The 23,229-nt window shown below is 40.9% G+C and overlaps 1 protein-coding gene across 1 annotated transcript in view; it reads left to right on the forward strand.

Annotated features, from left to right (window-relative positions):
• TANGO6 (transport and golgi organization 6 homolog) overlaps positions 1-23,229 on the forward strand; it is a 180,859-nt gene that overhangs the window by 144,680 nt on the left and 12,950 nt on the right. Inside the window, exon 18 of the mRNA XM_065919341.1 lies at positions 5,798-5,911. Within this exon, the coding sequence (XP_065775413.1) occupies positions 5,798-5,911 (114 nt within the window). The remainder of the gene's footprint in view (positions 1-5,797; positions 5,912-23,229) is intronic.

Below are 23,229 nucleotides of genomic sequence, written 5' to 3' on the forward strand. Positions count from 1 at the left end.
TATATAGTATGTTAGGGACTTCCCTGGTGGTCCAGTGGTTAAGAATCCACCTTTCAATGCAGGGGATGCAGTTTCAATCCCTGATTGGAGAACTAAGACCCCATGTGCTGCGGGGCAGCTGAGCCAGCATGCCACAACGAAGAGCCCATGCCCTGCAGCTAAGACCCGACACAGCCTAAGTAAATAAAATAAGAGAGATTAAATTCGTTACCAAGGTCATGCCAGGCTGGGATTTGAATGCAGGCATTCGGTTCCTGAACCTGTGCTCTTAACGACTCCTCTGTATTGTCTCTCAATGAATGTTTTCATTTTGTTTATAAGATTGCTTTGTGCCCTTGAAAAAGAAGGAGAGTTGCCATATGAAAAAAGCTCCTGACAGGAAGGGTCATGCAGTTTTGTTTTAACAGCACTTGCTTTTGGCAATGAAACTTCAGAAGACAATGTATTCCCTCTGATTTGAAAAACCAGGTGTTTCCATCCCACATAATTCCTGTCTCTTTTTAGATGCTCCTTCTTATGTAGTTCCCCACGCCTGCTGTGTCATCAGTGCCAAACCAGCTGCTTTGGGTGGACTGCAAGTTTGAACTTGATTGGACACCTGACAGTCTTCCTATTTCAGCCACTGGGTCCTCCTGTAGTTAGGTTACTCTTGTCCATTCGCATCAAATAAGTGGGAGATTTGGCCTGTTTTTTTTTTTTTTTATAGTTGTTCATTCATTTGTTTTTCATTTGATAAATACTTCCTGAGCACTTACTCTGTGCCAGTTATGAGACTGGAGCCAAGCCACATGCTCGGGATCCATCTCTGAACAGAACGGAGTTTCTGTCCTCATGAAGCTGACATTCTAAAGAGGACAGTTGGGTGACAAACAAGCAAGTGAACAAACAAATATGTACTGTGTCAGATAGAGTAAGTGGAGATGAATCTAGTCAGGCAAGGGGATGGAGGGACTTTGCTATTATATGTGAATCTGTGAACCAGGATGAATAAGGAAAGCTTCAGTGATGAGTGACTTAAGCACACGTGAAGGAGCAGGAGCAGATCCTGGCAGATACATGGGGAGAGGGCCTTCTGGGCTTTGACTTTTACTGTGAGTGAGATGGGTAACCAGAGCAGAGGAATGAAATTACTTTTTTTTTTTAATTGTTTATTTATTTTTGGCTGTGCTGAGTCTTCATTGCTGCATATGGACTTTCTCTAGTTGGGGTAAGCAGGGGCTGCTCTCCGTTGCAGTGCACAGGGTTCTCATTGCAGTGACTTCTCTTGCAGCCACAGGCTCTAGAGTGTGGCTGTAGCACACAGGCTTCAGTCGCCTTGCAGCATGTCGGATCTTCCCAGCCAGGGATTGAACCGGCCTCCCCTTCATTGGCAGACAGATTTTTATCCACTGGACCACCAGGGAAGTCCTATCTAATTTATTTTAAAAGTTTATTGTGTCTTCTACAAAAGTTTTTTCACTGTCTCATGAAAGCTCTTGAAGTCTTTTGTAGTCTCAGACATGCTTGACCCCAGCATGTACTAGTGGAGAAGGAACTTTTAACTCTGGGGAAATGTGTCTTTGGCTGCAAACTGAAAGAGTTCTTCATGGGTGTTTGTCGTGTGTCAGGTATATGAAAGGACACAAAGGACCCAATCTCTTCCCCCAAGGAAATCTCAGTAGACTGTGGCACACAGGAATAAATAGACAGTGGAATAGAGTGATATCCCGTGACAAGCCCAAGGTCCTGAGGGAACACAGAGCTGGGACCCTCAGGTAGGCCTGTCGGGGCAGCAGGGAAGTCACATTGATCAAGCATTAGGCAGGCAGAGGAAAGGGGAAGTGTAACCTGTTTTGATATAAAATTGAACAAACTAGCCTTCATAGGCACTTCTCACGTGATCTGATCCAAGGGTCATAGGCTTCGAGCTTCTGAGCAAAGCTGTCCACCCCGTTGGGTAGTCCAGACTTGGGTACTGTCTATGCCGTGACACTGCTTACAAGTAGGGAAGGAACATAAAAGGATTTGAAAGGACCAGCCCTTTCACAGCCTCTACTGGGAATTCAGGTTTTTCCTCTCTGTTGATGTCAAGATTTAACCTGTCTGGAAACCATTATTATTTTTCCCCAATTTCTCCTTGTTCTTGTCAAAAACTGTGTTGCTTGAAACCAAATCTTGATAGTCTGTTTCATCTTTATCATTCTCCATGAAAAGTAAATATGATTTAAGCGAACTGCAGTGAGAGGCCCATCCTCAGAACAGCAAATAGGATATGCCCCAGGCGACAAGTACAGGAGCAAGCCACTTGTAAGGTGGTGCCCAGAATTCCACAAACTCGGGCTTTGAAGGCTGATGCAGAGCTGTCACCTCTGATTCCACTGAGTGATTTGATTTGATGACCAGATTTGTCACCATCAGTGTTGTTTCCTCGATAACAGCTTAAGCACTGAGATGAAGGCTCATGTAGATGTCCTGGGGAACCTCAAGGAAGTGAACAGAGCCACCACGGTTCTGTTTCTCATCAGATTAAGTGAATTAGAGGCATCCTGCCTGGCTGTTAAAGTTTCTTTTTTTTTTTTCAATTGCAAGATTATTTTTATTTATTTTTAATTAGAGAATAATTGCTTTACAGTGTTGTGTTGGCTTCTGCCGTAGAACGTGAATCAGCTACATATACACATATGTCTCCTCCCTCTTGGGCCTCCCTCCCACATTGACCTCCATCCCATCCATCCCTCTTGGTCATCACAGAGCACCGAATTGAGATCCCTGTAATACACAGTAGCTTCCTGTTAGCTATTTTACATATGATAGTATGTTTATGTCAGTGCTACGCTCTCACTTTGTCCCACCTTAACGTTTCTTAGTTGACAGAAAGACAAATGATTTAACATTGAACAAGTTAGCAGACTGGCTGGCTTTTAACAGAGGAAGTTTGGGGAAAGGGGAGGAAGGTGCTGTTGGAAAGTTGAAATCATGCTTTCTTGATACCTGAACCCTGCTACCTCTCTTCTGAAATTTTCCAAAGTTGATTTTTGGCCCTCTTGCCATTTGTTTTATCTTTATTTATATAGTTCTGATTATGCCTGGTGTGTGCCAGCTATTTGGGGAGTGATATTTTTCCATATTTCTGTTGGCTCCTATCAGGTGTCAAATTGGTTAAACTGACCTTTAACATTTCCAAAGCGATTGTCATTTTTCTCTCTGCTTGGCTTTCAGAAGTGGAGATGGTTTACATAGTTTATCCAATTTAAAAAAACCCTTCCATAGTTTAGTTTATTAGTATAGGTGCATTGGCCCTTAGGGCAGGTGACATGAAGATACCATGGAATGGGTTTCTGCCCTTTGGGAAGACTTAGAAGAGAAATACTATCCCAATTCATAAATTAGTAAAGACCTTACATCATCTATCTGTTCTCCAAAGCTTTTAGGGGGTAGAAGGCAGTGTTGAGTATGTCCTTGGGGCTGGAGGTGAGAGCGACCAGCCATGAGAGTGACTTGTTCAGACTGGCCAGATGGAAGAGAGCGGCCAGGCGTCTTCCCTGCTTGTAGTGTTTGACGAGGAGTCTGCCCCACTGGCCTGCTGAAGGACAGCATTCCGAGTTGGTTATGGGAGCTTGACCTGAACGGAAGAAGCTGTTTGTATGTTTTGATGGTATGTGCAAGACCGTATTAAAATTCTGATGCCTTGAAAAAACATTTTGCACAACCGAACATTGTATACATGTCATGGGATTTGGTACTGTGATGAAGGTGTCACAGACCTCTGCCTGACTGTCCTGAGTGGCTGATTGCAGATGGGCTTGGTACAGTCTGGTCATAAGTCACCAAGAGCACAAGGCCATTATGGCTGATCTCAGCAAGGTGTGGAATAACCAGCTCCTCCCAGTCACATCTTTAAGGTGGCACAGGGATTCAAGGACTGGCCTTACAGCAGAAGCCCTTTTCCAGTCAAGATGCTTTTGCCTGTCCTGACTGTGGAATAAATGCCTGACAGTCAGAGCTGATTCTACACTGAACCTTGAGGCAGAAGCGTTGGACCAGGCGGGGTTCCAGGCCAGGAGGCTTTTGTCCACCAAATGTAGAAACGTGGGCCAGAACCAAACCTTGAAGGAAGCAGGCAAAAGGCTTTGCAGAGTCTGTGTATTACATGGGCCTGGGCTGGCTTTCATACTTCAGTTATCAGACTGAATAAGCTAACCTTTTATGTGTCAGGAAGGCCTCAGACCTAGCTCCAACTTGTTCTCTGATTTCAGCTCTTACCTCGTAAATACTAAGCCTGCAAGTGGAGGTACCTATTATACTGTTGCCTTTTTGGAGGTCACCCAAGGGACTCCTCCGAGGACTGAATTGCTTCTACCGTTAATGCCAGAGGCATGGAAGCCCCTGATGGCATTGGGTTGGGGTCCCAGGTAAAAGCAAAAGCAGCTTGCTGAGTCTTATTGAGAAACAGTCCCCAAAGAGTTGAGTTTTTCTGGGATTTCCCTTCACTTGTAAGCGTCAGGCTTGTCTAATAGATGTACAACTTGATTAAATGCCAGTACATCACAGATGCAATTATATTTAAGAACAAGCTATTTCTTCTAATCCCTCTGCCATCGCTGATTAATTAGACACTTTGAACTATGCCCAACTGTTTGAAAGCTGTGAAAAATACAACCTGCATAGTTAAAATTTCTGCACAAGCTATTTCCTCATTTGTGCCTACGTGCTTTTTTTAAACCTTTTTAAAAAACCATTCTTTAAATGTAATATGTATTTATACATGTTCCCAAGCACACAATCTGGCTATTTTCTTATCATGGTTAGCAATCCTACCAGTTGGCCAAGATATACACTCACACAGTAAATCACATAACAAAGTATGTAAGAAACCAAGTGAATAATTTAGACTTACCTTCAGATTTTTGCTGTCATTGGTTACACTCCAAAATGTTTTTTTCCTTCTCGATCTTGCACAGATACCTCATAAAGGATCATTACTGCTGTTTCTAGTGGTGTCTTTTTACAGAGGTTTTAGAATATTTTTGTTGTGCCTACCAGGAGTAGGGTGGGAGCAGGATGGCTGGTACAAGGTATAGAAATTTTTCATTTTATGACGTATAATTATTACTCTATATCTTATACCATGTTTTGCAAATAATTCCCAAGTCTTTTCTGTTACTGAAGTGTCTTTTAAAGTAAATGAACACTAAAGGACCCATTCCACAAGTGAAGATGCCTAGGCAGGGAGTCTCAGAAACTGACCCCTTGTGACTCGCATGGGCCATACACTGGACTTGTCGGATGGGGTATCTGGACATGCTAGAATATCAGTTTGAATATTTATGTATTTCTCTATCCCTGGACTGAAAATTTCATCAGTTGGCACATTGATCCTCATGCCAGGCCTTGAACTCGAAAGCCTGCTTGGGTCAGTCTTCAAGGTCCTCACATCCCTATACACCACTGTGTTTCAGATCAGTTTTTCTTTCTTCGACATGATGTCCCCAAAGTGGGGCAGGTAACAGTTCCTTCCACTTTGGAGGAGAAATTTACCTCTGACCATGCCTTTATTATATGCATGTATATTTCCTTCCCACTCCCAAATCTCCCTCCTGAATTCCAAACCAGATTTTGCCCCTTTCCAGAAAAGCCAGACTAAATCAAGGTCTCCACCACTACATCTCTCCCTTTTCATGGAGAATGAGGACGCAGTCCACCCCTGGCTAAGCCACATTTTTGCAATGAATGTGTAGAAAGTGGAACACAGTTGAAAGGCTTTAGGTAATTGTGCAACTCTGATTTTTATTGACTTCTTCTTCCCTGACCCTCTTAGGTAACAGCTTGTCTGATTGCTGTGGCAAAAACAGACCATGAAGTCCAGGTGCGGAGAGCTGCCATCCACGTGATTGTGCTGCTGCTTCGGGGACTCAGCCAGAAGGCCACTGAGGTAAGTCAGTCTCTTACCATTTGCAGATCCCCTCCCTCTTTGTTCTTTATCTGTTCATCAGTCTTCCTTTCACCAGGACAGGCCTGGAACCTTTTTCCTGGGTGAATTCATACAGATGAATCAAGTCAGCAGGGACTTTTATAGCAGGAAAATTCTGTTGTTTGCATCTTCTGTAAGAGTCTCGTTTTCTCTGTATCACATTAGGCAAACTGCATCCTAACCTCCAGAAAAACCAGGACACAAGTTTATAGGTTGAGGTCCTGGGCCCCAGCATTCCCTTTAGAGGGACAGGTTCCAGGGTGAGCTATGGACCGCACCAAGCCTGCTTTTTATAGCGTGAACTTGAGTGATTTGTCTTCCTGACTCATTTCATTGTTCATATGGAATCACTAAAGGGCTTCATTTCAGATGTCTCCTTTCTAGCTGTGAGTGCAATCCATGAGATTTTAGTCGTTGCATAAATTAAACTTTTATTCCTCCAAGTGGGTTTGGCTGGATTTCTCCCCAGTGTGTGACCAGTCTAAGGAAGAAAGTATATCTGTTCACGTGTGTGCTAAGAAAGAATGACCTCTAAATTAATTTTCTGCTTGATTTTATTGGAAACACATTCCCAGTTGACTTTATAAAGAGAGTTTGCATTAATAATTCACTTCTTGGCATCCACAATGCTTGTCTACGGCCGACACATCAGTATTTAACCAAGTGTCAGTGAAGCCATTAAGAAAGTGTTTTGTCAGACACTTAGCTTTGTTCATGCTAGAATTTTGCCAAATCGAATTCCTGACACCATTTTTGTACAAGCATTAGTTATCCCCCAGTTATTTTATCTAGGACCTTGATTGGAGTGGGGGACGGAGAGATCATAACTTGACATTTCAGATAATGGTTTTAGGGTACTCACTGTTCTTGTTGAGAATCTGCTGTACAAAATGGAATTTGAAAAGTCAGTGTTTTTTACCCACTGTCAAAATCTACGAAACTCTTGACAAATATAGCGCCTCTGTTAACAACAGAGGAAACTGGGTAAGGAGTATACAGGAATTCTCTGTATTGTCTTTGCAGCTTTTCTGTAAATCTAAAATTATGTCAAAATAAAAATTTATTTTAAAAATTGAGTCACAACACTATTAAACTAAATCTTAAAAACTCTGTGAGTGCACGCATCCTTACTCAGTGAGAAAGTGTGTGTGTATGTGTGTAGCATAGCAAATGTCTGGTTAGTGAAGTGCAAGAAGAAATAGAAGCGCTGTCCAGATTTTTTCACATCTGCATGTAGCCACTGAGAGCAACACTGCCTGTCTCACCAGTACGGAAATAATTTGTAGCCATGGAAGGTTTGTGTCACTTTCAAAAAGCCATGTGAATGAAAAACTTCTGTTCTCCAAACTGTCTCCAGTCTGTACTCACTGAAATTTATAAATTGTGCTTACTCAGTGAATAAAGAAAACGAAATGAGATGAGATGAGTGTACAACTTCTCTTCCTGGTGCGCCCTTGAGACCAGGTGTGTTAAGTCTTGTAATCGTAGGTGTGATTATCATCAGGGACACTTTAATGAGAAGTGGGGATAACCGCAGAGCTTTCAATCTAAGATTTTCTTCACTGCTCTGTTTTGCCCCCAGGAACAGCTGAAATGAAAATGCCACTTTGTTGGTGAAGTTTTGTTTTGTTTTGTTTCCTCTTAATCACTGTCTCTCAAGCTGCAGAGTGCCAAAAGATAATCCTAGGTTTCAGTGAATTCTCTGTTTCTTGTGGATGTGCCGGCCTACAAACTGTGCTCCCGGCAGCTTGAAAAGAAAACAGAGTCCGGTAAGAAGTGGAGGTCCAAAAGATCAGGAGATAGACTGGAATCAGAGAGGGAAGACATTACCACCTCCACCAATGGGGTAGCTTTTACCTTTTTCCCATTTGTACATAGCTAGAATAGCCACTTTGGAGGGAAATACAGCCTTCTCTTTCTTAATGAAACACTTTCTCTGCTTAGCCTTGTTTTGGCCTTATGATCATATCTGTTTATTTACTCATTCTCAAGTATAACCTGCAGCCAGAAGGGAACCCCCTGTATAAGCGAATTCTGCCTTACCTTTGCTGAAAATTGAATTTACAAGGAATGCCAAGGAGAAGAGATATGTTTATACCTGTGCTTTCTGTTGGCCTCAGAGTTAAGAACAGCCCTCCTTATCATGGAAATTATGAGACGGGAGACAGCATGGGAAAATTGTGCCTAACTCTCCAACTCTCCCCAGGTTAAGTCTTTGCAAGGTGACTTGTTTATTCTGAGAATTGTAAATGTGTAGCACACCCATATTATTAGGACATTCATTCATTCCAAAGACAGTAATGAATAATTGGAACAGTAAGGGCTGAGCAACAGCCTACCAGTTGTATCTGGGAGGCATGCAGTGCATTAGGGGTGCATACATGCTCAATTGCTAAGTCATGTTCAGTTCTTTTGTGACCCCATGGACTGAAGCCCACCAGGCTCCTCTGTCCATGCAATTTTCCAGGCAAGAATACTGAAGTGGGTTGCCATTTCCTTCTTCAGGGGATCTTCTCTCAGAGATCATACCCTCATCTCCTGCTTTGGCAGTTGGCTTCTTTACCACTGAGCCACCAGGAAAGCCCTTTTAAAGATTTTTGAATGAGTGATTTGGTGTGACCAGAGGCTCTCAGAATCCTGACCATATATTTCCCTTAGGAGCAATAGTTCAGTATCCATTAATTCAGGATCTGTTAATTCAGTGTTCACACAATTTTATAGAACATAACTATTAATATTATGAATAACACGAACCAACTATATATACACTGGGGAAAAGGTTGAGTATCGTAAGAAAAAGAATGAATGATTTGGGGTTGACCATAGTTCTAGATTTATGTAGGTAAATAATACCACAGTCCTCTGCATAGTTTACTGAAAGTTGACTTAGAAGAACTGTGAGGGCCTTCCCTGGCAGTCCAGTAGTTAAGACATTGCACTTCCACTTCAGGGGGCATGGGTTCGAGCCGCATGGGTTTGATCCCTGGTCAGGAAACTAAGATCCTGCATGTTGTGGTCAGAAAAAAGAAAAAAAAAACAACAACCATGAAATACTTTAGAACTTTGCACACAGGTTTGTAGTGACTAAGTGTGGTGACATTTTAATATTGAAACTTTCTCCCTTGTTTTTTAACATTAACAAGTAATTATAGCACGTACCATTTCTTCCTTCTAATCCCTAATTTTAAGTGACAAAAGAATAATCTATACTTTAATGGGAGATAAGTAAGTCGGCTTTAGAATTTATTCCTTCAAGATGACAACCAACCCTCAACACCATCTTGTGTCTTCAAAAATAAGCAAAATCTGGAAGCATCTTCAGGGAGAAGAGTTTGAGATTAATTATTAATTGATGGTTGAGTCAGGTTCAGAGCCAAATCCAGGCCTCCACCCAGGAATTTTTTTTTTAAATAATTATTTATTTGTTTGGTTGTGCCAGGTCTTAGCTGCAGCTTGTGGGACCTAGTTCCCCAACCAGGGATTAAACCCAGGCCCCCTGCATTGGGGACACAGAGTCTTAGCCAGTAGACCACCAGAGAAGTCCCAGGAATGGTTTTTGATTCCTTCTTTTGAGTCCAGTGTTGGACTCTGATACTAGCAGTCTGTTCCCAGTAACATTAGTAATAGCGGGTTCACTCACTTTTGTGCAGTTGGAAGTTGCTCTCCTACTTTTTTGTGAGAGAGAAAGCAAAAACCAAGGCTTAGAAAAGATTTGTGTATGATGTTATTTTTTTTAATGACAGCAGTCACATACAGTCACATGAACTGACAGCAGTTCATCCAAAAGATTAGCAAATGTGTCTTGGGTTCACCTTGTGCCTGTCTGTCCAGACTGAGAACTAGAACCCAAGGGAGATGTGACAGTCTCTGACGCAGCAGGTTATAAGTGAACTGACAGACTACATGGAATCTTTTCTGCATTTTATTGGCTTTGCTTTATCCCCAAAATTATTTTGACATTTGTTGTGGGGTTTTTTGGTGCTATGGGTGCAGTTAAACGAGCCCAGTTTCCTTCCCAGAGCTGGTTCCACAGACACTACTCCTTTTAACAAATCAGAGGTTCCATATGAGGAGCAAATGAAAAGAACATTTATATAAAAATGACTTGGATCCAGGTAATAATTACTCCTTTGTAAACTTTGAAAAAGAGCTGAGGAGAGCCCTTTCAAGACTGAAATTAAGGAGTATCACCCCTTCCTGGGAGCATAACGCCACTGCCAGTTGAACAGGGCAGGAGTTTTGTCAGTCATCCACTACTGGCTTGGGCTTAGGTGTTTACCTATTGATAATATTAATAAAAAGCATTTAATAGGAATTCAGCATTTTGCAGCATTGTTTATGATGCCCTGGAGACAGAGGCATAGAGGGGTTTTAAAGTATGTTGTATCCCCCACAGACACTTCCCTCTGACTCACTCTTAGACATTCTTCTTGCTGTTGCTCCATTCAATCTTAGAGAAAAAATCCTCTGAGGCCCTGTATCAATTTCTTAGAGCAACCATAACAAGTACCTCAAATGGGGTGGCTTAAAACAACAAAATTTTACTGCCTTGGGACTCCCCAGGGTGGTTCAGTGGTCGGGACTCTGCGCTTCCACTGCAGGGGGGCATGGGTTTGATCCCTAGTGAGAGAACTAGGATCCCACATGCCACATGACACAGCCAAAAAAATACAAGATGAAATGATTTTAAAATAATATAATGAAGTAAAATATTTACTGTCCTGTAGTTCTGGAGGCCAGAAGTGTAAAATCAAGGTGGACTGTGCTCTCTCTGAGGTCAATTGGGAAGTTCTTCCTTGCTTCTCCTCAGCCTACAGTGGTTTGCCAGTAATCCTGAGTGTTTACTGGCTTGACACTACCTTATTCCAGTCTCTGCCTCTGTGGTGGTCTGCATGCTCCCTCTATGTCTGTCATTACATGGCTTTCTTCTTGTAAGGACACCAGTCATTTTGGGTCAGAAGCCCAGCCTGCTCCAGTATGACATTATCTTAACTAATTGTATCACTCCCACTCTGTTTCCAAATAATGTGGGGTCACATTCTGAGGTACTGGGCGTCAGGACCCGAACACAGGGGGACTGGAAGACAAAATCTAACTCATCAGAGGCCCTTAGGATCCCACAGTCCTTTCTGTCTTGTGCTCATGCTTCTCCACTTGTTCATTATTGTTGCATCTTGAGAAAAGCCTGTTCTGTGTGGAGTGTCTCAAATATCAAAGACAACAATGATGAGGATTATAGTGGGGATGATGTTATTATCACCACCATAACCACCACTAATGTCTGATCCATAGATTTGCTGGGTTGTTGAATGACTAGTGAAAACCCACCAAAGATAATTTTTTTTTTCAAAGATATTTTTATATTCAATCCAAATGAATAGGAAATTTCTTTCATGGCTGGAACTTTAGAACCTTATACCTTCTATCATGTCAGCCCCTCACCCTCAGTCATCTCAGATTTTGCAGTTGAGCCTTTCAACTCTGCAAGCATCTCACAATTGCATACATCACCTCATTCCTCCTCATAATTGGTACCAACTTGACTGGGAAAATGCACAAGAGCCTAGAAGCTTTGTAGTTATTGAACTAAAAGAACTTATATGTTTGGACTTGATTTAACCTCCAACACTGTTGTTTTCCCCCTTTCTTGCCTACCACAAGGAAGCAGTGGATATAGCACCACAAAATAAGAAGAATCATGCTCTCTGCTCTCATAAAGCAGGCACTGAGCTAGTCCGTTGCTGTATTGTCTCACTTGATTCCCTCAGGACCTCTGAGGGGTAGGTGGTGTTACCCCCATTTTACAGATAGCTAAAGGAAGCCCTTCAGAGGTTAAACAAGCCACTCAAGCTGACACAGCTAGTATTGAGTGGTAGAGGTTTAAGCCCTGGCTGCTTTTCTGTAGGCCCGTGCTCTAGCCTGCTTTACTGTTCCGAACCTCATGCTGCTTACTTTTTTAAAAACAAAGAGTGGATAAAGATTATTTTTTAATGCAAAGAATTACACCAGTAGTATGTGAAAATATACAATAAGCAGTCACTGATTTAATTTCCCATGCTGAGAATGTTTAAAGCAATGTTGCGGTTTATCGAATGGAGACTTGGTACCAAGTTTCATTTCCTGTTTAGCCATATACTTTCTCTGTAAGTAGCAAGTTCTCATCCCTTCCCTCTAGCAAGGTGTTGCCAAGAAACTGTGATGACTTTCTTCACTTCCTAAGACCCAGTCAGACCAGAAGCACAACTTTTCAAATGTTCATTCCCACACATTAAAAATTAAATGTTTAGTCAGTAATGAATGCTTGTTTTTCCAAGGATCTGTACCATCTCTCAGGATTTCTATATGGGATAGTGATTCAGAAGTCATGCCTCGAAACCCCTGAGTTAAAGAAAGGGTTTGCAGCTAGATAACTCTGGAGATTGTCAGGGGCATTTTTCAGTGGTGTATTTGTCCCAGGCTCTGAGCCAGGGTCTGAGAGAGCTGCTGGAAAGTTGTCAGGAGAGTAGGACCAGGCTGGAGACAGACCCAGCCTGAGGGAAGCTGGTGAATAGAAGAGAGGCAAGGCCAGGTCCAGGCAGACAAAGACACTTATGCAAGGCCACTGCTGCTGACCCAAAGAAAGGTAAATTGACCATGCTCTGTCCATCAATAGCACAGTAGCCCCTGTCTCCCCTCACCTTGTAGGTTTTTCTGACAATTTCTAAAACTGAGATATAACTGATGTAACTCATATCTGTAAAATTAAAGCCTACAATTCAAGGTTTTTAGTATATTCATTAAGTTGTGCAAACATCACCACCATTTAATCCAGAGCATTTCATTACTCCCAAAAAGAAGCTTTGTACTCATTAGCAGTTATTCCCCCATGACCCCTCCAACCCCTGGCACCCACTACTGCCTGTGGATTTCTACTATGGATAGCCTACTTTCTGCCTATGGATTTGCCTTTTCTAGATACTTCATATAAAAAAGAACCATAATATGCAACCTTGTGTGTCTGGCTCCTTTCACTTAGAATAATGTGGTCAAGATCATCCATATGATGATCTTGTACCCATATGATGATCATGTATCAGGATTTCATTACTTTTTATTGCTGAATAATATTCCACTATGTAGATCTAGCATATCTATTTACCCATTCATTCATTCATTGATGGACATTTGGGTTATTTCCACTTTTCGGCTATTTTAAATAATGTTGCTATGAGCATTTGTGTACAAGATTTTGTGCAACATATGTTTTCAGTTTTCTTGGATATATACCTAGGAGTGAAGTTGCTGGGTTGTATGGTGCCTCTATGTTTAGCTTTTTGAGGAACTGCCAGACTGTTCTCCAGCTGCACCATTTTTTTTTTTCTACCAGCAGCACATGAGGGTTTCAAATGTTCCACATTCTCATTAGCTCTTGTCTGTCATTTACCAGATTTATAGCCATCCTGCTGGGTGTAAAGTGGTGTACTTTATTTATTTTAGATTTTATTGTAGTTGATTTACAATGTTAAGTTGGTTTCTGATATACAGCACAGTGATTCAGTTACATGTATTCTTTTTCATTGTAGGTTATTACATGATATTGAATATTAGTTCCCTGTACTATACAGTAGGACCTTATTGTTTATCTGTTTTGTATAGAGTAGTTTGTGTCTGCAAATCCCAGGCTCCTCATTTATCCTTCGTCCCCTTTGTCCGTTTTGGCAACCATATGTTTGTTTTCTGTATCTGTGAGTGTTTCTGATTCATACGTAAGTTCACTTGTATTTTAGATCCCACATGTAAGTGGTATCATATGATACTTGTCTTTCTCTGTCTGGCTTACTGCACTTAATATAATCTCTGGGTCTATCCATGTTGCTGCAAGTGGCATTACTTCATTCTTTTTATAGTTGTGTAGTATTCCATTGTATATATGTGACCATATCTTCTTTATTCATTTATCTGTTGATGGACATTTAGATTGCTCCTGTGTCTTAGCTATTGTAAATAGTGCTGCAATGAACATACATCTTTTCGAATTATGGTTTTGTCCAGGTATATGCCCATATTTGGGATTACTGGATCATATGGCAACTTTATTTTTAGTTTTTCAGGAACTTCCATACTGTTATCCATAGTGGCTGTACCAGTTTACATTCCCATCAGCAGTTTAGGAGGGTTCCCTTTCCTCCACACCCTTTCTAGCATTTATTGTTTGTGGAGTTTTTAATGATGGCCATTCTGACTGGTGTGTATTTTTTTAACTTAGTAATTTTTATTTGATTCCTCTGATAATTAACGTTGTTAAGCATCTTTTCCTATGCCTATTGGCCATCTGTATGTCTTCTTTGAAGAAATATCTATTTACATTTTTCTCCCTATTTTTTGAGTGGGTTATTTGTCTTTTTGTTATTGAGTTGCATGAGTTATTTGTGTATTTGGGAAATAAAGCTCTTGTTGGTTCCATTGTTTGCAAATATTTTTTCCTTTTCTGTAGGTTCTTTTCTTTTTGTTTATGGTTTCCTTTGCTATTCAAAAGCTTATTAGTTTGATTAGTGCTCATTTGTTGTTGTTTAAGTTTTTTGCTTTTTTTTCTATTGCCTTGGAAGACTGACATAAGAAATATATGTATTTGCATTCCTCTTCCCCATTCTCCTTATACAATCACATTACAGTTTTTACTGTATAGCATTTAGTGTTTATATTATTATGACTATAACTATTATCTATAGCTCAGCCATGTAATATGTGATTTATGTCAGATTTATGATTTATATTCTCTTTTAAGAATTTTGTGGTGTCATGTCTTATATTTGCCTTTAAGTCATTTTGAATTTATTTTTGTGTTGGTGTTATGAAGTGTTCTGACTTGCATGCCACTGTCCTGCTTTCCCAGCATTACTTGTCAAAGAGACTGTCTTTTCTCCACTGTATACTCTGCCTCCTTGTCAAAGATTAAATGACCATAGGATTTGGATTTATTTCTGGGCTGTATTATATTCCATTGATCCATATGTCTGTTTTTTATGCCAATACCATGCTGTTTTGATTACTGTAGTTTTGCAGTAATTTCTGAAGTCTGGAAGGATTTGGCCTCCATCTTTGTTCTTTTTCCTCAGAATTGCTTTGGCAATTATGGGTCTCTTGGATTCCATATAAATTTTAAGGTTATTTGTTCTAGTTCTATGAAAAATGTGAGTAATATGATATGGATCACATTAAATCTGTAGATTGCTTTGGGTATTATGGTCATTTTAACAGTATTAACATTTATAATCCAAGAGCAGGGATTATCTTTCTGAATCATTTTCAGTTTCCTTTTTCAGTGTTTTATAAAGTTCTCAGCATATAAGTCTTTCACCTCCTTTGTCAAGTTCATTCCCAAGTATTTTTTTTCAATACTATATTAGAGGGGATTGTTTTTTACTTTCTTTTTCTAATATTTCACTATTAGTGTAAAGAAATGCAACAGGTTTCTGTATATTAATCTTGTATCCTGCTGACTAGTTCAGTTCAGTCGCTCAGTCGTGTCCGACTCCTTCTGACCCCATGAATCACAGCACGCCAGGCCTCCCTGTCCATCACCAACTCCCAGAGTTCACTCAAACTCATGTCCATCGAGACAGTGATGCCATCCAGCCATCTGTTGTCCCCTTCTCCTCCTGCCCCCAATCCCTCCCAGAATCAGGGTCTTTTCCAATGAGTCAACTCTTCGCATGAGGTGGCCAAAGTATTGGAGTTTCAGCTTCAGCATCAGTCCTTCCAATGAACACCCAGAACTGATCTGCTTTAGGATGGACTGGTTGGGTCTCCTTGCAGACCAAGGGACTCTCAAGAGTCTTCTCCAACACCACAGTTCAAGAGCATCAATTCTTCAGCACTCAGCTTTCTTCACAGTCCAACTCTCACATCCATACATGACCACTGGAAAAACCACAGCCGTGACTAGATGGACTTTTGTTGGCAAAGTTATGTCTCTGCTTTTTAATAGGCTGTCTGGGTTGGTCATAACTTTCTTTCTAAGGAGTAAGCATCTTTTAAATTCATGGCTGTAATCACCATCTGCAGTGATTTTGGAGCCCTCCAAAATAAAGTCTGACACTGTTTCCACTGTTTCCCCATCTATTTGCCATGAAGTGATGGGACCAGCAGATGCCATGATCTTAGTGTTCTGAATGTTGAGCTTTAAGCCAACCTTTTCACTCTCTGCTTTCACTTTCATCAAGAGCCTGCTTAGTTCCTCTTCACTTTCTGCCATAAGGGTGGTGTCATCTGCATATCTGAGATTATTGATATTTTTCCCGGCAATCCTGATTCCAGATTGTGCTTCATCCAGCCCAGCATTTCTCATGATGTACTCTGCATATAAGTTAAATAAGCAGGGTGACAATATACAGCCTTGACGTACTCCTTTTCCTTTTTGCAACCAGTCTGTTGTTCCATGTCCAGTTCTAACTGTTGCTTCCTGACCTGCATACAGGTTTCTCAAGAGGCAGGCCAGGTGGTCTGGTATTCCCATCTCTTTCAGAATTTTCCACAGTTTATTGTGATCCACACAGTCGAAAGCTTTGGCATAGTCAATAAAGCAGAAATAGATGTTTTTCTGGAACTCTCTTGCTTTTTCGATGATCCAGCTGATGTTGGCAATAGAGGGAAACAACAGAATGGGAAAGACTGGAGATCTCTTCAAGAAAATTAGAGATACCAAGGGAATATTTCATGCAAAGATGGGTTCGATAAAGGAAAGAAATGGTATGGACCTAACAAAAGCAGAAGATATTAAGAAGAGGTGGCAGGAATACACAGAAGAACTGTACAAAAAAGGTCTTCATGACCCAGATAATCACGATGGTGTGATCACTCACCTAGAGCCATACATCCTGGAATGTGAAGTCAAGTGGGCGTTAGAAAGCATCACTATGAACAAAGCTAGTAGAGGTGATGGAATTCCAGTGGAGCTATTTCAAATCCTAAAAGATGATGCTGTGAAAGTGCTGCACTCAATATGCCAGCAAATTTGGAAAACTCAGCAGTGGCCACAGGACTGGAAAAGATCAGTTTTCATTCCAGTCCCAAAGAAAGGCAATGCCAAAGAATGCTCAAACTACCGCACAATTGCACTCATCTCACGTGCTGGTAAAGTAATGCTCAAAATCCTCCAAGTCAGGTTTCAGCAACACGTGAACCGTGAACTTCCAAATGTTCAAGTTGGTTTTAGAAAAGGCAGAGGAACCAGAGATCCTATTGATGAGATACTTTTTTAAATGTTTACTCTTACATTTCTAAGTAGCATGCTTATACTCTTATTTCTTGATTTTTCAGTTCATTTAATGACTTCTGACTAGATCTAATACGTACAAGTGGGATGTAGTCATTATGTTCCTCAGGTATAAAAAAACTGGCCTGCAGTGAGAAGGAATGAGACAGCAGAGTATATGTGGCTTAGGCTTAGAGCATGAACTCTAAGATTAGAATGTCTAAGATTGAGTTCCCTTGGTTTCCTCATCTGTAAAATGGGGATAATGGGTACCATTTTATAGGGTTGCTGTGAGAATTAAATGAACTTCTTTATATAAAGTATTTAGAATGTATAGGCTCTAAAAAGTCAATATGTATTAGTTATTATTAGTGTGCCCCCCACAAATATATGCATTCCTCTTCCCCATTCTCCCTATACAACTACATTACAGTTTTTACTGTACAGCATTTAATGTTTATATTATTCTGACTATAACCATTATTCATAGCTGAGCCATGTGATATGATTATATTTCCTTTCTTATATGAATTTCAGCTTTCTCTGAGGTTGATAAATATCTCAGGTTTATAGTTGTTCCTTTTCTATAAATCTATGATCAATTCATCCCCAATCTCTGCTAAAAGTTTATAAATCTCTTAAAAGTTTCAAATACATCAGGTACTCTAATATCTTCACATGACTCCTACAATCAACCCTTCATCCACTTGCTCTTCTCTGGACCCATTACTTCCTAAACCTGTTGCAAGATTTAAGAATAGAACACTTTAAAAGCTCATGATGCTCTGTGTGCATGGGCAATACTTATGAACAGGTGGACTGTATAGGAGGGTGATCTGGCCAATTCATTGGGAGATTCCGACTTATTTTGAAGTCTTATCTTTGAGTCTGGTTAGAGAAGAACTGTCTTGTCTCCTTCCTAGAGGATGTGAGCCTGGCTGCCAGGGTTCTGAAAGACAGGTGGAAGGAGGAGGATGGCAGTCTCACCATTCAGTGTGTGGACTTTCACATAATTGTTGTTTTCAACATAGCAACCTCATCCTTATCTTTATCTGATGTTCATCTATCCAGAGTCTCTCTAATTGGACCTCAAGAGGATAAAACTCTAGACTTCTGCTGTGGTTGGGGAGGGGCAGTCACCTGGATACAGAGTGGAAGGCATTAGGGGACCTAATTCTACTCATACTCACTTCTAACCAGGGCTTCTGTTCATCTCCATGTTAAGAAGTATAGCGCATCAACTCCTGAAGTTTTTTGCATTTCTGTAGTACATTAGACTTGCTTCTGGGCTTCTTAGATTTAAGAATCAATTTGCCATCCAAACCAGGACACTTCTGAGCGGACACTATTAATAATTATAGCATCACAGTAGATGTAATCTGTACTAACCTGGGCAAATCAGAACCATGACCCTAGGATTCATCCAGTTGCTTTCTAGCATCTGAACTTTTGTTGCCCGTGGCCTTGTTAGTTCTTTTTGTTCTGACAGCAGCATGACCACTGATGGTAGCCCAGTGTGGCATCTTACATCTAACACTGAGATATTCTCTCTCTGGCCTCAAATGCAAAAATTTCAGGGGAGAAACATAATGTGCCAGCTAAGATCGGATACCCATCCCAGGTCAGCCAGCATGCCTGGGCCAAGTGGGACGTGTGGGGTTGCTAATTTGTATAAAATGAGGTTCAGCCTCCCCCATAGCCATTTATGAGAGAAGAGGCTGGAGCCAGTGCCTGGGAGTAGGGGATAGTCCCGTAGATTTCCTCAACAGTAACTTGGCCAAATCAATATGACATAAGTGATGGATTTAAGAAGTAAAACTGAAAAAATTGGGACTCAGTACCGTACTGTTTCTGCTAAAATATAAGTGTACAACTTTTTCTAGTGATAACATAAGTGACAGTTTGGAAGACCTAACATTTAAAGACTGCTCCCTTTCTGCCTCTTCTGCATACTCATTTACATAGACTTACATATGTTAGAACCTGAGTTGTCTTCCTCTTCTACATCAGACTTAAGCTGTTTTATTTTCTGTAGGATAGCTTTATCCTTACCCTTCCTAATCTGATCTAAAATCACCAAGAAGATACTGTCATTTAAGCACAGAATTTTGAAATCTTCGTGGTAGAAAAGTCCTTAGAGACTATTTCATTTACAATTCACAAAAAATTTCACTTTGCTTATTAACTCCGTGAGTTGCTCCTTCAACATGAGGTGTCCAAGGTCAAATAACTTTGGAAAATGCTGTGTACTGCTGTATACTCCCCTCCTGGAGATTCTGTGTACGTTTGCCTGTTAAGGGATTTGAGAAGTCCTGTGACAAAGAAAACTACCAGCTTCCTCAGCTCCTCAGCCATTTACCAAGGAACCCTGTTTTCATTATAAGCATGCCAAGTAGTAATGTTCCATGAGACATACTTTGGAAAATAATCCAACCATCCTGTTTTATGAATGAAGAAACGAAGTTCATGAAGAGACTGCGGTTACGATTTTCCAAAGGTAATGCCAGGAAGGATTAGCACTGTTTCCAGTTATTCTTGGGAGCTCATGTTGGTCAAGGGCTTGTGAGAATATAGTATCTCCCCCTCTTCTTCTTGCTTAATTCTCTCACCCACTTGAACAAGGTTCACCTTTTTATCCACAGTGTCTTAGGTCACGTCATGAAAGTGAATTGGAGCACAAGATAACTATCATATGTGGAAACATCAATGTCAACTCCCTTTCTCTAGATCAGAACCAACATACTGTGATTACAGCAAGTTATTTTAACAAATATTTTAGAGTTCCCCTTTTTATCCTCCTGAAATGAAATGTATAGCTCCTTAACCTACCTATATTTAAAAATCAATGTAATATTCAACTATAATATAAAGAAGGAATAAAGGAATAGTATTTTATAATAACATATTTTAATATAGTAATATCTAGGCCAACTCTAAAGATACAATGAACTGTTCAGTTCCTCTTCTGTGCAGAACCATCATGAATGTAAGAGCTACAAATACAAGTCAATAATAAATTTCTTATACCAGCTACTGAGAAGTAAGTTGAGTAGCCTGATTTTCCAAACTGGTAAACTGCTCTCTGTAAAATTCCAAACAAATAAAACTATTAGCTTCTCTCAATTTATATAGTACTTGCATTCTTAAAAAATTCAGTGTATCATACAACCTAGTGAAAATACTTTCATTGAGCATTTATTATATGGTAGCACATATATTTAAGTGCTTTAAATTCATTCATTTAATTTTCATAATGATCCCACTTAGGTATGATTAATATCCCCATTTTATACATGGGGAAACTAAGACAGAGAAGATAAGTAACTTGTTCAGCAACTATTTTAATAGTAAGTTACAGCCCAGTCAATGAACCCAGGCAGTGCAGCTCCTGAACTTGTCCTCACAGGTTCTGTGACTGTCATCTGAAGGACTCAGAAACTGAGTCACTTGGGCATTTTCTACATAGAATACAGCTAATGGAAGGCAGCTTTGGATCCTGGAAACCAAAAGGAGAACAGACCAGAGTCTCTCTTTAGTGTTGGTTTACTGTCTACCCTGGAGAATGACAGAGGGAGAGCAGAGTGTTGGGACCAGCCTCGGACCCAGATGCCCTGCTCCTGGGACCTGCCAGAGGGAACTCTTCAGAGAGCAGAGACAGGAAACAGCGCAGGCTTCATTTTTATTCTTCCTTGTGTTCCTGTAGCCCTTGCCAAAAGCATAGGCCAACCATGGACTATGCCATCTAGCAACTTCTCATAATGGACCCAGAACTGAAAAGGAAGGGAGCCGAAAAAAACTGAAAGAGACACAGTACCTCTGGGGCTGCAGGCTGGGAAGTGAGAGGCTTGGGACTTCCCTCCTGCCCTGCAGCCTGATTGAGAATCTGCTCTTCCTCTAAGAGTGATTGTGCTAATAATCAGATAGGCCTCTGGGTTGCAAAACCCACTTATCTTTGCTCCATCCTCTGAAAGGGCGAGGTTCTGACTCCTTGGAGTAACTTAAAGTAACAGTTTGGATTAATGCTCTGGGGTCTGTTCCAGCTCATTGCTCATCACCCCACAGCGTGTTTGCTCTTAGCAAATCTGCTCCAAACAAATTGTGTGTTCTCTGAGGTTTAGCATTTAATGATGTAACTAATGTGTACCAGGGGTCTGCTATATGCCAGGCAATGCACTGAGTTGTTTTTTTTTTGTTGTTGTTGTTGTTTTTTGACTGTGTCAGGTCTTAGTTGCAGAATGTGGGCTTAGTTGCTTTGTGGCATGTGGGATCTTAGTTCCCTGACCAGGGATTGAACCTGCATTCCCTGGATTGGAAGGTGATTCTTAATCACTGGACCACCAGGGGAATCCCAAGCACTGAGTTCTTCACATGCTTTATCTCATTGAACCCTGACAACCTTGTGAGATAATTACACTCATAACCCTACTTGTAGGTAAGAAAATTGAAGTCGGGAAACTTTACATTTAGGTGCCCAGGTCAGACAGAAGAGAGCTGAGCCAAACCCAGGCTGCTTCATTGCCAGCTGTCTGTTCTGAAGGAACTAAGAAGAATAGGCCTGAGATTATACTTGAGGAAGAGGTAAACTGTTAACAAGTGTACTGGGACAGACCTGGATTCCTAGGACTTCTTTCCTTCACCAGGGGACTTCTACTCTTTTAATTCTCCAGATTAGTAGATGTTCAGTTACTCAGTGTGGTAAGAGAGCAGCCAAAGAGATCTTTCTGAAATGCATATCTGAAGACCTGTCCTCAACTATCATTTTTTCAAAGGTTCCCTGTGGTCCCTAAGATAAATGCCAGGCTCCCTAGCATGATGGGCAGGTCCTTTTTAATCGGGACCCCTCTGGACTTTATAATTCTCTCCTGTACTCCCCCCCGCCCCCAACCAGAAGCCCTGAGAACTTCGCACCAGCTCCACATAGTCAACGTACTATTTCTTGCCTCCAGCGTATTGGTCCATACTGTTTTTTATGCCTCAGATGCCTTCTCCTGCCCCAACCTCTCCATCTGATAAACTTATATTCATCCGTTAGAACTCTAAATGTTAAATGTTCTGGTCTTTGTAAAAAGCCTATCCTGATTTCTCAGGCAAATTTAGTCCTCCTTTCTCCAGGCTCTATAGTAGTTTATGTATCAGCTCAGGACCACCGTAGATATTGCACTTCTTTGTTCACCTCTATTGTCAACAGGGCACAGCCCCTGAACACACCAATCATACATATATATATATATATATATATATATATTTTTTTTTTTTTTTTTTTTTTTTTTTTTAATGAAAATGCAGTAAGGGGACTTCACTGGTGGCCCAGGGGCTAAGAGTCTGTGTTTCCAGTGCAGGGTCCTGGTCAGGGAACTAGATCTCACATGTCACAGCAAAGATTGAAAATGCCACAACTCAGACCCAGTGCAACAAATAAATAAGTAATTTTTTAAATGTAATAAATATACATGACACACACAGCACATCAGTAGCATTAAGTACATTCTCATTTTTGTACTACAACCACCGGCATCCCTCTGCAGGACTCTTCGTCTCATAAAACGTAAACACTGTACCTGTTAAACACTAACTCTCCCCCTCCTTCAGCCCCTTCCAACCCAGGGATCGAACCCAGGATCTTCCCAACCCAGGGATCAAACTAAGATCTCCTGCATTGCGGGCAGATTCTTTACCAGCTGAGCCACCAGGGAAACCCAAGAATACTGGAGTTGGTAGCCTGTCCCTTTTGCAGGAGATCTTTCCAACACCAGGAATTGAACCGGGGTCTCCTGCCTTGCAGGCAGATTCTTTACTAACTGAACTACCAGGGAAGCCCACCCTTCAGCCCCAAGCAATCTCTGTCTCTGTGAATCTGACTGCTTTTCCACTCACTCTTATATTCCCCAAATCTGGCACATTGCTTTGCACAGAATAGCACTTAATAAATGTCTTTTGAGAGAGTGCATGAAATCTTTTGTCTAAGGTGCATGGAGCAATACATGTCTTAAATTTCTTTGTACCCGCCTTTGCAACAAATAGACTGCTTAGATCTTAAACTGGAAAT

This window comes from Muntiacus reevesi, chromosome 2 (assembly GCF_963930625.1).
Source record: "Muntiacus reevesi chromosome 2, mMunRee1.1, whole genome shotgun sequence".
Taxonomy (NCBI): Eukaryota; Metazoa; Chordata; class Mammalia; order Artiodactyla; family Cervidae; genus Muntiacus; species Muntiacus reevesi.